This window comes from Numida meleagris, chromosome 16, assembly GCF_002078875.1.
Source record: "Numida meleagris isolate 19003 breed g44 Domestic line chromosome 16, NumMel1.0, whole genome shotgun sequence".
Classification (NCBI taxonomy): Eukaryota; Metazoa; Chordata; class Aves; order Galliformes; family Numididae; genus Numida; species Numida meleagris.
The window spans coordinates 9,066,515-9,080,141 of NC_034424.1; the positions used below are offsets into that span (position 1 = coordinate 9,066,515).

General features: G+C 44.3%; 1 protein-coding gene across 3 annotated transcripts in view; it reads left to right on the top strand.

Annotated features, from left to right (window-relative positions):
* The window catches only part of LHX2 (LIM homeobox 2), a 43,064-nt gene that overhangs the window by 15,562 nt on the left and 13,875 nt on the right, over positions 1 to 13,627 (top strand). The window contains exons 1-3 of one of the 3 annotated variants that reach the window (XM_021413788.1): positions 7,602 to 8,613; positions 11,371 to 11,576; positions 12,107 to 12,489. In XM_021413788.1, coding sequence (XP_021269463.1) covers positions 8,386 to 8,613; positions 11,371 to 11,576; positions 12,107 to 12,489 — 817 coding nt within the window. In that variant the 5' untranslated portion in view covers positions 7,602 to 8,385. Of the gene's footprint in view, positions 1 to 7,601; positions 8,614 to 11,370; positions 11,577 to 12,106; positions 12,490 to 13,627 lie in introns of those variants that run through there. The other 2 variants (XM_021413789.1, XM_021413790.1) reach the window with 2 other exon arrangements.

Here is a 13,627-nt window from a genome sequence, read left to right on the forward strand (position 1 = left end):
GACTATAAAGTTTATTCCGTAATTCAAAATATTACATGTGTTGAAAGGGAGTGCTAAAGTATAATTCTTGCAAAATCATAAGGCATACTTTATTTGACTTCATTATTCTTTACATTACATAAATTCACAAGAACTTCCCTGAACACAGAGAGCAGTTAAGATAAACTTAGTACACATTAAAGCAAACTACTGAACACAAAGAATTATTTCTGCAGATATTTGCCTCTAAGAAATGATGACATATGTCTGTGTCTGAATCTACAAATAGATAGATGGATATACACACATATGTTCATTCACACACACACATAGCCTCATAGTCATGTATCTTATACATATTTATATAAACAAATTTACATGCAGAATCTTTGCTAAATTTTAAAATCAACAATACATATTTTGTATCTCATTTTCTGGTGTTAATTCCCTTAAAGTTGTTTCATATTTCTCTAAATGTGAACTACCTTGAAAATAATCAGCCACATACATACATAAATAAAAAGTTTGCAAAGTATAAAATTGGCAAAATGTCACCGATTGGTTGGAAATGCCCTTTCACCTTATTGTGTCTGACCTGCCATTTAATTAATCTGTTCTTGTCTGAGAGCAGACAGTGTTAAAGATAAGCAGCACAGTGAGCAAAGCCTCCAGCACATTGAGTACATATTCAGCTTCTTTTTAAAATAATTTTACTCAACTATATTGATAAGATTCATAATTCCTACTTCAGTTTGTATCTTATCTGATTTATCCTGATTGCAAATATTTACACGTGAGAGTCTGCATTTACCTCTCCTCTTTCAGCTGTATCTGTTCTAATTGCCCAGGCTAGTGCTGTGAAGTTTGCATCCGCTTTCCATACCTGTTTTCTGTGTTTTCAGATCGTTTTTTCGGAGACATGCGGTGGGCATTCAGGTAGTCCAGATAAGGATTTATAGTGACAAAATATTGACTGGATTTGGTATTCACTTATGAAGGATGACGTTAGTGCCACAAAAATCCCTGTGATGTACAGGGAATAGTTAATTAATTAAAGGACCTGCTAATTGCTACTTGAGGTACTGTGCGGAGATGATGAAGAGTGCTTGGTACAAGGTTAGGTTCTCAGTTTTGAGTGAACGTTTTCATTTAAAGGATTTCTTTAAAGTACATCCTAATTTTTTTAATGTTTTTTTTTTCCAGGTTACTGTATCTAGTTCAGACTCAAGTGTTCAATTGAGCTTCAATTAATTATAATATATAGTCAGGGTGCTTTAGCTGGGATAGATTGATGGAGAAGCTTTGTTTCATTTGGTGCAGGTGGCACTGTTTAATAAGCACAGGAGAGAGCGAATAATGTAGTGTTTGCAAAGAGAAATAAGTGCAAAATAGAGAGGTGCAATTAGATCAGCTCAGAAAAAAATCAAGGGCAAATATTAAATGGTCAGGTATCTTGCAAATAACAGATAAAATAGTAATAAGTATCTAATTGAAAACTGCCATTTTAATTTATGAATATGTAAAAGTATTGCTTTAAAATAAATCTAGTGAGCTAGTCTTCTGCCATCATTAGGCAGGCACATTTCCATATCTGAAAAATACCAGAGTACTAATTTTTAAACACTCCCTATTATTTTTCTCATACCAAAGTATAGATAGGATTCTAAATCTAACATATAAAAATGACTTCAAATATGAACTTCTAAATTGTACTATAAAATACTTAAACCTTTGGCATTCTTTAATTATTGCTATTTTACAGTGGAGAAAAAATACCCCATGTAAAATTAATCTGTGCAAACTTGTAAATCTTTATCAATAATTTACTAGCAGATGAGTGGCTTCATGCTTCTCATTCATGCACTGAAGATAAAATAAAGTTGCAGAAGATTATACAAAAGAAAACAAGATTGTAGATAAAAAATAAAGCCCTTGAGAATGAATATCTTCTTCTAATTGCACACAGAAGAATAAAGAGAAGTATAGACCACTGAAAGTAATGTTAGTCGACTTAAAAAAAAAAGTATCTGGTAGCTAAGAGGATACTCTTGTGAGTTACTTAATAAAAGAGTGTGTATGTATTAGGCATTTCAGCAACACTTCTGCATCTAAAAATTTCAGCTGTAGACAGATTTTCCACAGACGATTCCCCCCTACTGCTAACCTCTTAAATATACCTATAAAATACAAAATGTTCCCAATCACCTCCAATAAAGGAAGCTTCCTTACATTAAATGTGTCTAATATTTGTGTTAGAAATCTGAAGTGCTTTCTGATGTGGTTAAATTCACGAAGAAATGTGGTTCTAGAACAGAAAGGAATGCATTGAGCACATCACTCTGAATATTTGCAGATGGACGCAGAGATGTGGAAGTTTATTTATAAAATATGGAAATAATCATATTCTTAGTCTCTGATTGTTCAGCAGGGGCAATATTGTCGGACTCTTTATCTACTAACCTTAGTTTTGTTATGTAGCCGTGTTTACCAAATCCATGATATACCCAATCAGGGCAGCCTCCCAAACCTCTAGGATTGGTTGGTATTGAACTTGTAAAATGTTTATGAGCGAGTGTTTGCCTGGTAATGTAGCCCTGGGTGCCCTGCTGTCAGCATGGAATTACTGATACTATTACACTCAGAGGGGTTTGGAGGGAAGAGAAGGGGAGCTGGGTAATGGCAGGGAACTTTCTCATCTGAAATCTTAATATGCATTTAGACAAAATAATTTTCACCAAAAAACTTCACTGCTTTGTTTAAAAAGAAAAATCTACACACTTGCTCTGAAAAGTGTTTTGCTACAAATTGCAGGTATGTGAGCTCAAACTGTATACTATCTGTATAAAATAAATTAAAAATAAATTATTAAGAAGCAGCTACACTGCCAGATTCAAAGAGAGACATTTTTGCAATCTTTACCATTTTCTGTGCATGAATTTTACCAAAAGACTAAAAATGAAGAATTCATATTGTGTAAAAAATATTCTATTTAAATAATTATTTACTGTGGTAGAAGCTCAAGTCAGGCAATCAAATGTAAACACAGTACCAAAAATCTATATTCGCCAAAAAGAACTCTCTACAGCTATCTTGGATATACATCCACTGACCTTCAGAATCATATTTTCTTTACCAATTCACTGTAATAAAAATGAACATTTTGTCATCACTTTGGGAAACTGTGCCAAACACCTTAAAACACATGTCACATGCCAACTTTACTTCATTTTTCTCCTCGGGGAATAGATACATCTGGAATCATAATCACAGATAAAAACCTTGACAAAATTGCACATGAGCCCAGCCCTTCTCTCCAACACCTACCTTTTCATAACATTTAATACAATATTAATATCAGTTACTAAAAAGGCTTCCAACCTTTACATTTCTGACATAACATGTTCAAACCCATATTTCACACTTCTTGTTCTGTTTTAAGTTCAGTGGATTTAACAGGACTCTGGAGAGAAGATCATGTGGCTGAAGATTTCCCTCCCTCTCTAACACCCGTAGAGGCAGTTTTGGAATTGTTTAAATAGCTGTGGCTATATAAACTGAAATATTCAAGATTATGGGTATCTTATTTCTCTCTTGCACATACAGATACATGCTTGTATATTTATCTGAAATCTACAGCTTGTACCAGCAACAAACAATTTCTGCACAACATCTGGGCAAAACATTCTGAATATTTTCCTTTTAAACTTTATGATTTATTTTTCCTGCGTATTCTTGGTTTATCAGACAAATATAATTAGCACATATTATATAACAATATTGCTTGGTCTTTTTTATCTATGATTGACAGTTTTTCAAATCAAAATAAAACCCATTCTTAGCCAATCATCTTCTTGAAAGTGTGTTACTGTTTTAAGCTCGGTTTGCTTCAGAGACAGCTAAAGGTCCTATTCAGTCGGGGGTAAACGGTGAAATTACAGATCCAACAGATTCCCCACTCCCCCCAAAATGCCTGGCTTAGGTAATATTTAATGGCTAATTCCTAGACTGGTGTTTTTACTGTATGTTTTTATATAACATTAATCAGCTGATGCTGCAAAGAAATGGAATTTGAGAACTTTGCAAATTTTCATTTTTTATTGTGTTTGTAATTAGTACCATGCTGGAAGTACCTCAGGCAGCTCGCTGCATGGCTTTGTTCATGTCAGAATGGTGATAGCAACCTCTTTTTGTTACATATTTAACAGCTTTGAAAGACATTTTTTATACAGCAAATGTACTAGACAGCTTTAAAGCAAGGGACATTAAATAGGTTGCCAATTATTCATTCAGCAGCTCTACGTGCATCAAAAAAAATGCATACCACCAAATTTTCGTGAGACAAACCACTTAGATTTCCTGTGACTCATACACCATTTCTGCACTAACTGGGTAGGGATAGCAATCATTTAGACAAACAGATATTAAATGTTCCTTACCCTGGAATACTAAAAACATCTTTATAAATATGCTCCTTTACAGTTTGGGGACAGCATCAGTGGCAAGAAAAGTCTTTTTTTTTAACTGAATGGTGTTTCTTAATAAGCTTATTTCATTATTTTCTTTCACTTTAAAATCACCCAAAGTGCCTCATTTGGTATATAAGAAGTGCAAAAAGTGATATATGAATGGAGCAATAATTTTCCAGAATCGTTTCAAGTCAGCCTATCGAGCAAGTGAATCTGAAGCACACTAGTCTGTCTCCAGCAGCTCAGGGACATGAAGCTGAGCTGAGCTCCACTTGCTGACAAGAAGCAAACTGTCTCACATTTTAGGAGAACAACATCATTGCCTATAAAAATGAAGAAGAGACAAAATAAATAAAACCAGTTAATGTTGTAGCTAACTTGCAAATCAAGTAAATCTGTTGGTACAGTATTTTAGAAATAAATGATAACAGCATCACACCAAACACACATTTCTGAACATATAAGCGCTCTGATTTTGATTTAATGGTATATCAGCGTCAACTATTGCTTCCTTTGCTGGTACACACTTCCTGATGCCTACTGTGAAGGGTGCCCATATTTACAACGGAGTAAGATGATTAATTACACCTTGTCAATCACGGTGCATGAAGACATAACACCACAGCAGACAATGAAGAAGATGCCTGAAGCTACAATTACATTTTAATTCATAGTTTATTGTATGCCCCCATATATTGCAGTCTAATAACCGTAGGGGCATCAAAAACATATGAGATATCAATCACTCTGCCCCCTGGTTTTTCATGTTTATATTATTCCACAGCCTTTAAATTAGCATAAGTAGTTACTTATTTCCTAAGCTTTCTTCTCTTTTCTCTTACCTTTTGCTTCCATTTATCTTTTATTCTTAGTACCTTTATCCAACAGCTATAAGTATTTGATGGAAGTTTGTAGCTCACTTAAAATCTGTAACAGACAACCTGAAACCCAGCAATTAGCAAAGACAGCTTAGACTTGTGTTCCTTTGTTGAAGGAGGCGTTGAGTCTTTTGTTCTGATTTAGTCACGGTAGCTGGGTGGAAGCTGGTACCTCATTATGTGGTTGGTCTGTTTGTCTGGTAGGTAGCAGATGGTACTGGAGATGACGTTACCAAGAGAGGCAGGGTAGAGAAACTCAAGACCTGTGATTTGTTCACCTGTCACCTATAACAAAATACAGGTTAAAAGACTTTATTATTAGCTGCACCATTTTTTTATGAAAAAAAACCCTCTCACTTCAAATGAATCCACAGTTGATTGTAAAGATTATTTTGCTGTAGCAATTTTTCTGTTGCTCATTATTCAAGAATACCCTGGATTTTATTCTGAACAATGTAAATGTCATTCATGTGTCAGTGTGTACATTAGCAGCTTTGTGTTTACATTCTGCTACTCTCCTTGTGTTTTGGTAGCAAGGGTTGGATGTCTTCATGTGTTTGCATATCCACTAAGAAGGTAATCAGAGATAGCCTGTGAGCTGGAGGTCATGCCATACCTGTCCAACATGCTATTGGTTTTATTGGTTCCAGCCTCTTAGGCAATACAGTTACATAAAATATTGTATCTTAATTTATATATATATATATATATATATATATAATCTTTTAGATAATCAGCAATGTCAGATGGAGTGCATAAATCCATGACCTTTCCTTCTTCCAAAATCTATGTTATCAATAATACAATACAGAACTGAACTGGTATTAAAAGATTTGTAGGGTAGTACGGTATGCAGCTATCGAGAAGGATATGATAAATCGCCTAAGTTAATACAGCGCTGTTCCACAGCAAGATACGGTGCCCATGGTGTCAAGTGAGCAATATTCCACATCAGCAGTACTGGAGGCAAATTTCCCATTTCAGGCGGTGTTTGAAATGTCTTGTAATTTAAGGAAGGGATAAATTACTTTATTGACATAAGCATTACACAGCTTTAGTAATTCTTTGTAGAATTCTAATCTGAACTAAAACATGAACATCTGTTGTCTTCAAGACGTGATTTTAGGACAGTCTTTGACTGGTTCCCATGGATGACAAACTAGCTTGCGTTCTGAACGGTTTCTAGTGCAGTCTGGTGGCTACTTCATACGCATCTCTACAAGAGACTTTGTTCTCCTCTGTGTCATGCAAGTATATTTAACTACCTAGAGCAATTCAATAGAAAGATGATAAAAAGCCTCAACTACTCTAATAAGAACAGAACACATAAACCTAGCAAGGTTTGAATCTAAATGAAGTAATTCCAATTTTAGCAAAGACAGCGTTACCTTTACCCCACCTGTAAGAGGCACAGTCCTGCTTCAGACACGTAACTCTGGTGCTCTAAGTGATGTAATCATTTGCAGGCATGGATAAAGCAGCGGGTCTCATGATCTTGGATGTACACTCAGATTTACTTTCCATTGCCCTACTTTTCTAATATAACTGTGATATTTGACATCTTTAACACTAATTACTCCACCCTCGGTATCCACCTTCTGGGTACATATTAGGATGTGATGAACGCTTTCCCATTGTGTGCTCCTCATCTTTTCTGGAGGCTTCCTGAACCTCCTCCTGAAGTTCAGGGCAGCCCTTGGCCCACTGCTCCCGCAGCCGGCTCGGGCAGCGGAGGAGAAGCCTCCACCAGCAGAAGGCTTCACGGCCAAGGGCGGCACAACTGGCAGCGTTCTCATGGTGGATATTGCTCGGGAAGGGCCTTGTCGGAGGCGTTCAGCGTGCTGTCAGTGGGTTAGGTGCCACGGTGTCGGAGGGCTAACAACCTCTGCAGCCCCCAGAACGCCGACAGCGCGGGACGCGAACCGCCGCGCCGCGCAGCGCAGCCCGCACCCGCAGCCCCGGCCCTCGGCGGCCGCTGTGCGCGCTGGGCCGAGGGGCAGAGCGGGGAGCAGAGCGGCCGGGACCGGGGCGGCGAGGCTGAGTCGGGCCGCGGCCCCTGCGCGCCTCCCAGCCCCGAGCACATGCCGGCGGGCCCGGGCGCGGCGGCAGCCAATGGCGGCGGGGCAGGACATGATGTCAGAGGGGCTGTAGAAAAGGCGCGGAGCCTCGCGCGGCGCCCGAGCTGCAGACGCGCCGCTCGCAGGCACCGACCGCGGCGGGCGGCGGCTCCGGCTCCGCTGCCACCACTGCTTCTGCTGCTACTACTACTGCTGCCGCCGCTGTCGCCGCCGCCGCCGCCGCTGCTGCTTCTGCTGTGCTCCCCCGCGGCGCGGCCGCCCCCCGCCAGCAGTGCCCCGCCAGCAGCCTCCTGGGCCTCGGGCCGCGCCGCTTTAAGGAGAGAGGGGGGCCGCCGAGTGCCCGTCCCATCTGGTGCCCATCCAACTCTTCCTCCTTCCCCTTGGCTTTTTCTTTTCCCAATGAGCTCCAGCAGGCTGGGGGAGGAGCGGGGGAAGGAGCAAACTTTGCCCCTGAGCTGCTGCCGCTGCCAGCCCTCTGGACTGTGAGTGCGTACGGTGGGCACCCGCCCCATCCTCCTTGCAGCATCAGCCTGCTCTCTGCCTGCTGCAGCCTCCCTCTCCCTTGCTTCCCTCCTCTAAATTTCGCACAGTACGATGTAGGGGCCGGTCGTTACTCTTTTTATTTCTCACCGAAGATGGTGTATTTTTTTTTAATATATATTTCTCTTATTTATTAATACTTCCCGATCGTAAGCCTGCCCAGCCTCCTGCCGGCTGGGCCAGAGAGTAAAGCCTGGGACTGCACCTGGGGCAATGAGCCCTGCGCTGAAGAAGCCTCCCGGAGGGATGCGCCGGGGCCGCGCGACAGCCTAGCTCCGCGTCCCGGAGCGCGCAGCGCCGCTCGGTCCTCTCCCTCGTCCCCTCCGCCCGTCTGCTCTGCGCCCCGTCCCCTTGAAACCTCGGATCAGAGCCTGCGCCCCTCTCCGGAGATCTCCGCCGGGTGGAGAGCACGGAGCCCGAGGAGAGACGGGGCGGCCGTGCTAGATGCATGGGGGAGGGCTCCGCTTAATGCAAGTTCTGGGCTCCTGCAGGGACCCCGACAACTGTCAGCAGCAGCAGCAACTCGGGGCCTCCTCCTCCTCTTCCTCAGCGATGCTTTTCCACAGTCTGTCCGGCTCGGAGATGCACGGGGTCATCGACGAGATGGATCGGAGAACCAAAAGCGAAGCACCGGCCATCAGCTCGGCTATAGACAGGGGAGAGACTGAAACGGTAGGAGGCGAAGGAATGGGAGAGTCGTTCAACTCCCTAAACATAACGAACCCTTCAAAAACGCATCTTTTCCTTTAAAATAACAGATCGGGGGGAAACGTATGCAATATGCTAAATCGGAAGAGGTTTAGGCATAAAGGCGCTCCGAAAGATTGAGTAAAACCATGGGGAAAGGCATGAAACTGTTAATTATTAATAACATGCATAGTAATAGTAACGCTTGGGTGGAACAAACGGTGCTGCTCTTGCAAGAAACAGAAAGCTGGAGCAGCCTTTTGGTAGCGTCCAAGCACGCCTTCCCTTCCCCCAGCCTGTCCGGCCTCTGAAAGTTTTTAGGGAGAGGCAAAGTATGCTTTTGTGCAGATAACGTTTGGGCACAGCAAAATTTTTGTCTGCAGAAAGAAATAAATACCAGATAATCCAAGTCGGTGTTGTTTTTCAGGTGAGATATCTACACTGAGGTAGGCATTATAGCACTAGAAAAGAGAAGCCCGAACAAAAGCAAACAAAAAAATAAGCAAAACAAAACCCCCAAACTGTCTTTCAATCATAATTTCTGGTAGTAGGGAGATACACGAACACTGCATTTATGAACTTGGTAAGCGGATCTGGAAGACGAGTTTCAGGGAAATGGATGCAAATCTTTGTAACTTTACCACTTTTTATCTTTTATCTGCTGATGGATAGTGCTTGTATGTTAATACATTTAAATAATAAAAGGATGCATCCTTCGAGCCAGAATTAAGCCAGCAAAGTGGAAGAGATTTCTGAAGTGTATTATTTTAACTGAGTCAACATTTATCATATACTCCATTTTTTTCTTTTAAGAAAAGAAAATTCTGGAGTGAAATTATACCACATTTTGGCAACTCTGTCTTGTAAGATGATGCGGGCATGTGCAAGGAAGATGTCCGACCGTGGCTTTTAAAACTTCATCAATGTGTTACTTCTAAATGTTATGTAGAAATTCACTTAAAAGTGACAGTGGGATTATTTAATCCCGAAATACTGGCTGAGAGCAGCCTTCATACTATGACGTGATTTCTAATCTGAAAGGTTTTGGGTTTTTTTTTTTTGAAAAGTTATTATTTCTGCATAAAATTAAACAATATCAAGTTATATTTGCTGGAATAAATATGGTGGTGTGATATCTTTATATATCGATATAATTTATTTGTATTCACATATGTATATAATGAATAGTGGGATAGAATACTGGATTCTTAAATACCAATTCTGGACATCAGAATATTTTTGTTACTGGATAAGCAAAGCAGAAAAGTTGTATTTCATGTAAAGTTGGTTTATAAGAAACTACTTTGCGTGTAAAACGATCCCCAATCGGAGTTCATTGCCTTAAAGAAAGTAGGCATCAGTGGACTCGTGTGGCGAACGCACCCGTGCGGTGCCATCGTTTTGTTTACGTGCACTTCTGAGAGTGGGAATGCCGTAGTGCAAACAGTGGTGCTCACAGTGATGGGGTTTTGTGATCTCTGGAATTGCTGGGTGAAAGCAGTCGGTTTCGTATGTGCTGGACAAATAGCTCCGTTTCTTTCTTCTAACGGGTTCTCCCCTTTAGCTGTCTTCTCTCTTCTTGCTTTGCGCAGGGACTTAAGGCTCTAGAGGAGGTAAAAGTAAACAAGCAGATCCTCCCCCCCTTCCCGAATCAAAACAAACTGTGTGTTTGGGGGGGAAGAAGTGTTTCGAGTTGTCTTGCACAAGGACAAGTCTGCAGTGTGGTTTTGAGCAGGGTGCCATGATAACAGTAAGTTTAGAATGAAGTGGACAGCAGTGCACTGCCAGATCTGCCGTGAATGCTGCTCTCCTCTGAACCTCTTGTCTTGAACTCTGTTTTAGGGTGCAGGATGAAACATATAAAAGAGCTTAAATGGTTTCCGATATTTTTTGCTTTTTTTTTTCTTGGTAGGAGTTGACAGAATATGTATGTATTTGTTTTTTTTTTTTTTTTTTCCAGGGTGTTTCGATTGGATTGCGATTTGACACTGAACTATTAAATTATATAGGGGTTACATTTAGTTTTATTGCTTCCAAGTTTATCCCAGCATAATCTAAAGCACTCTGTTGTTTCTCCCCACTTTGTTTCCCACTATTTCGTTTTCCCGATAAAACATTCTGCAACTCAGATTTAGTAATGCTCGTCTTCTTCAGTTTTATTTACCGATCCCTGCGGTGCTTTGAGTCACGGCAGCTTTGGGTGCATTTGTTTGGAACCAGCTTGCAGGGAGCTGCGTCTGTGCCACTGTGGCTGCTGGGGGTTTGATCGTAATTCACTTGGAGTTTTATAGCTAGGAAAATACACACGCGGATACGCTCCACATACACGCGCTCACGGAGCATTAACTATGCAGACACTCTCCGTGTATCCATAATAATCAAATTTAAAATTAGCTGTCTGCGATTTTCCCTATTTCCTACTCTGATTGTTGCACCTGGCTGGTGAGGAGCATCTTTTCTTGTTCGGGGATTGGCAAATTCATAAAAGAAAAAGAGAGAGAGAAAGAAAGAAGTCCTGGGTCTCATCCGGACGCCTCCCAGGTTCCCTCTTGCTGCGTTTCCCCCTCCCGCCGGGCCGGGCGGTGCCTGCCCCCGGGGAGCCGCGGGGCCGGGCCGGGCCGGAGCCCCCCTCGGAGCGCTCTGCGCTGCAGCGGGGACGAGCGTGGCCGTGCAGGGGCGGGGGAGCGCAGCAGCGCCCGAGCTTCTCACTCTCGCTAACGGTCCGAAATTGTTTTCCCCCAGCAGACCATGCCTTCCATCAGCAGTGACCGGGCTGCTCTGTGCGCCGGCTGCGGGGGGAAAATCTCCGACCGTTATTACCTCCTGGCTGTGGATAAACAGTGGCACATGCGCTGCCTGAAGTGCTGTGAATGTAAACTCAACCTGGAGTCCGAGCTCACCTGCTTCAGCAAGGACGGCAGCATTTACTGCAAGGAGGATTACTACAGGTACAGCTCGTCCCGGCTCCGGGGGACCCGCTCGGACTTCCCATGTCCGGTCCTGGGGGGCTGCGCAGGGGTCGGGGTGCGCGGGGCCCCGGGGGCAGGCAGATCCCGAAGCGCTGGGACGGGACGCTCGAGGCGCGGCCGGGACGACACGGGAGAGGGACGCGGCTTTCCCCGGCTGCCTGCGGGCACCGCGAACACGCGGGGCAGGGCGCCGAGCGGTACCGGGAGGGCTCGCCATCCCCACGCTTGTCTCCGCGCGGGGTCGAGGGCTCGGGGCGCGCTGTCCGCCCGTCTTGCTGCGGGCCCGCAGCCGGGGCGGTTCGCGAGGCGGGGGGCAGCTCTCCCGGCAGGACCTGGCGCCCGGCCGCCGCGCTGCCGGTGGGAAGCGGCCCCGAGGCCGCTGGCGGGCAGCTGTGCCGGCTCTGCGCGGCCCCGGCCCGCAGCCCCTCTCCTTCTGTCGCCTCCCGAACGGACCCGACGGAGAGCGGGATGCGCCTCTCACCGTCTCCTCTGGCCGTTCTGTTTTGCAGGAGATTTTCGGTGCAGAGATGTGCGAGATGTCACCTGGGGATTTCTGCCTCCGAAATGGTCATGAGGGCCAGGGATTTGGTATATCACTTAAATTGCTTCACTTGCACCACTTGCAACAAGATGCTGACCACCGGCGACCACTTCGGCATGAAGGACAATCTGGTGTATTGCCGCCTCCATTTCGAGACTCTCATCCAGGGGGAGTACCAGGTGCATTTCAATCACTCGGATGTAGCCGCTGGGAAGGGCCCAGCGTTGGGTGCAGGCTCTGCCAATACTTTGGGACTGCCTTATTATAACGGCGTGGGGACTGTCCAGAAGGGGAGACCCAGGAAAAGGAAGAGCCCAGGGCCTGGGGCGGATCTGGCAGCCTACAACGCAGGTAAGAGACCCCATCTTCCCCCAAGAACAATTCAAACGGTTTGTTTCTGTTCACTTCCAAAGGGGGATTTCCGTTTATTTTAGCTTAAACCGTTAATAATAGTTTAGCTGCAGCATAATTATTGAGATCAAGTGCTGTCAAACTGCAATTACAGAAGCTAATATGTTAGCATTTTTCACTTCAGCTGGAAATAAAATGTTTTGAAGCAAGGTCATCTGGTTAAGGAGGGGGAGAAGGGGGGGAGTATAGCCTGAAATAAAATCTGGAAACCAGAGATTGTAAGTTAGCACTTCAGAGAGCTGTGAATTTTCTTTAGTAGCTACACCCTCAAAGGCTGCTGATGAGTGAATTACTCTGTCCTTCTCCCGAGCTCTCGCACCTCAGAGTTTTGGAAGGAAAAGGATAGAGAGAGGAGGCACAGGGGCGGCTGTTTCGGGGCGGGCTGGGCTGCAGGAAGCAGGTGCTGCCGCAGCCTCGAGTCTGCTCCTGCGGTGCCGGGTTCTGCCGGACTTGTGTGCATCAGAGGTGATTCAGAGCAGTCAGGAAACTCACAGCACCTCCATTCTCTGCTCCGAGTCGCAACCCCTTCCTATTAACTGAAAGCAGCAGCAAGAAGAAAGGGAGCAAACCCGGCCACTGCCGCAAGCCTGCGGACTCCGCAGAAACCCCGCGTCTCAGGCTCTGTGCGTTCAGCTGCCAACTTTCTGATGTCTTTCCTCGTTTAACCTCCCCGCCATAGCACTGTAATTTTGTAGGCAAAGGAATTCGGGCAATCTCCTGCCTCCCTCCTTCCCTCGCCGGAACGGCTGTGATCGCCGGCGCTGCTCCTTTCGTGCAAAAGGGAAAAGTGCTTGGACAATACGAAATGCTTAGATCTCGGTGTCGTTAGAACTCAAGGCGGAGGTGGGGTTTCCTTCAGACCTGAGCACCCATAAGCTGCGCGCTCAGCCGTCCCGTTAAGGCACCGGGGATGAAACTCGTGCGCCCGTTTCGTTGTGCCACTTCCGTATTGTCTGCGATGTTTTCCGTTGTTTCAAGCGCGTTTTCTTTTCAATCTACGGAGTTCAGGCTTGTCCCGTAGGGCGCACGTTCTTCCGTCGCGTTTTGCCTCTCGGAGGTGGTGCCAGGAGGAGGCGGG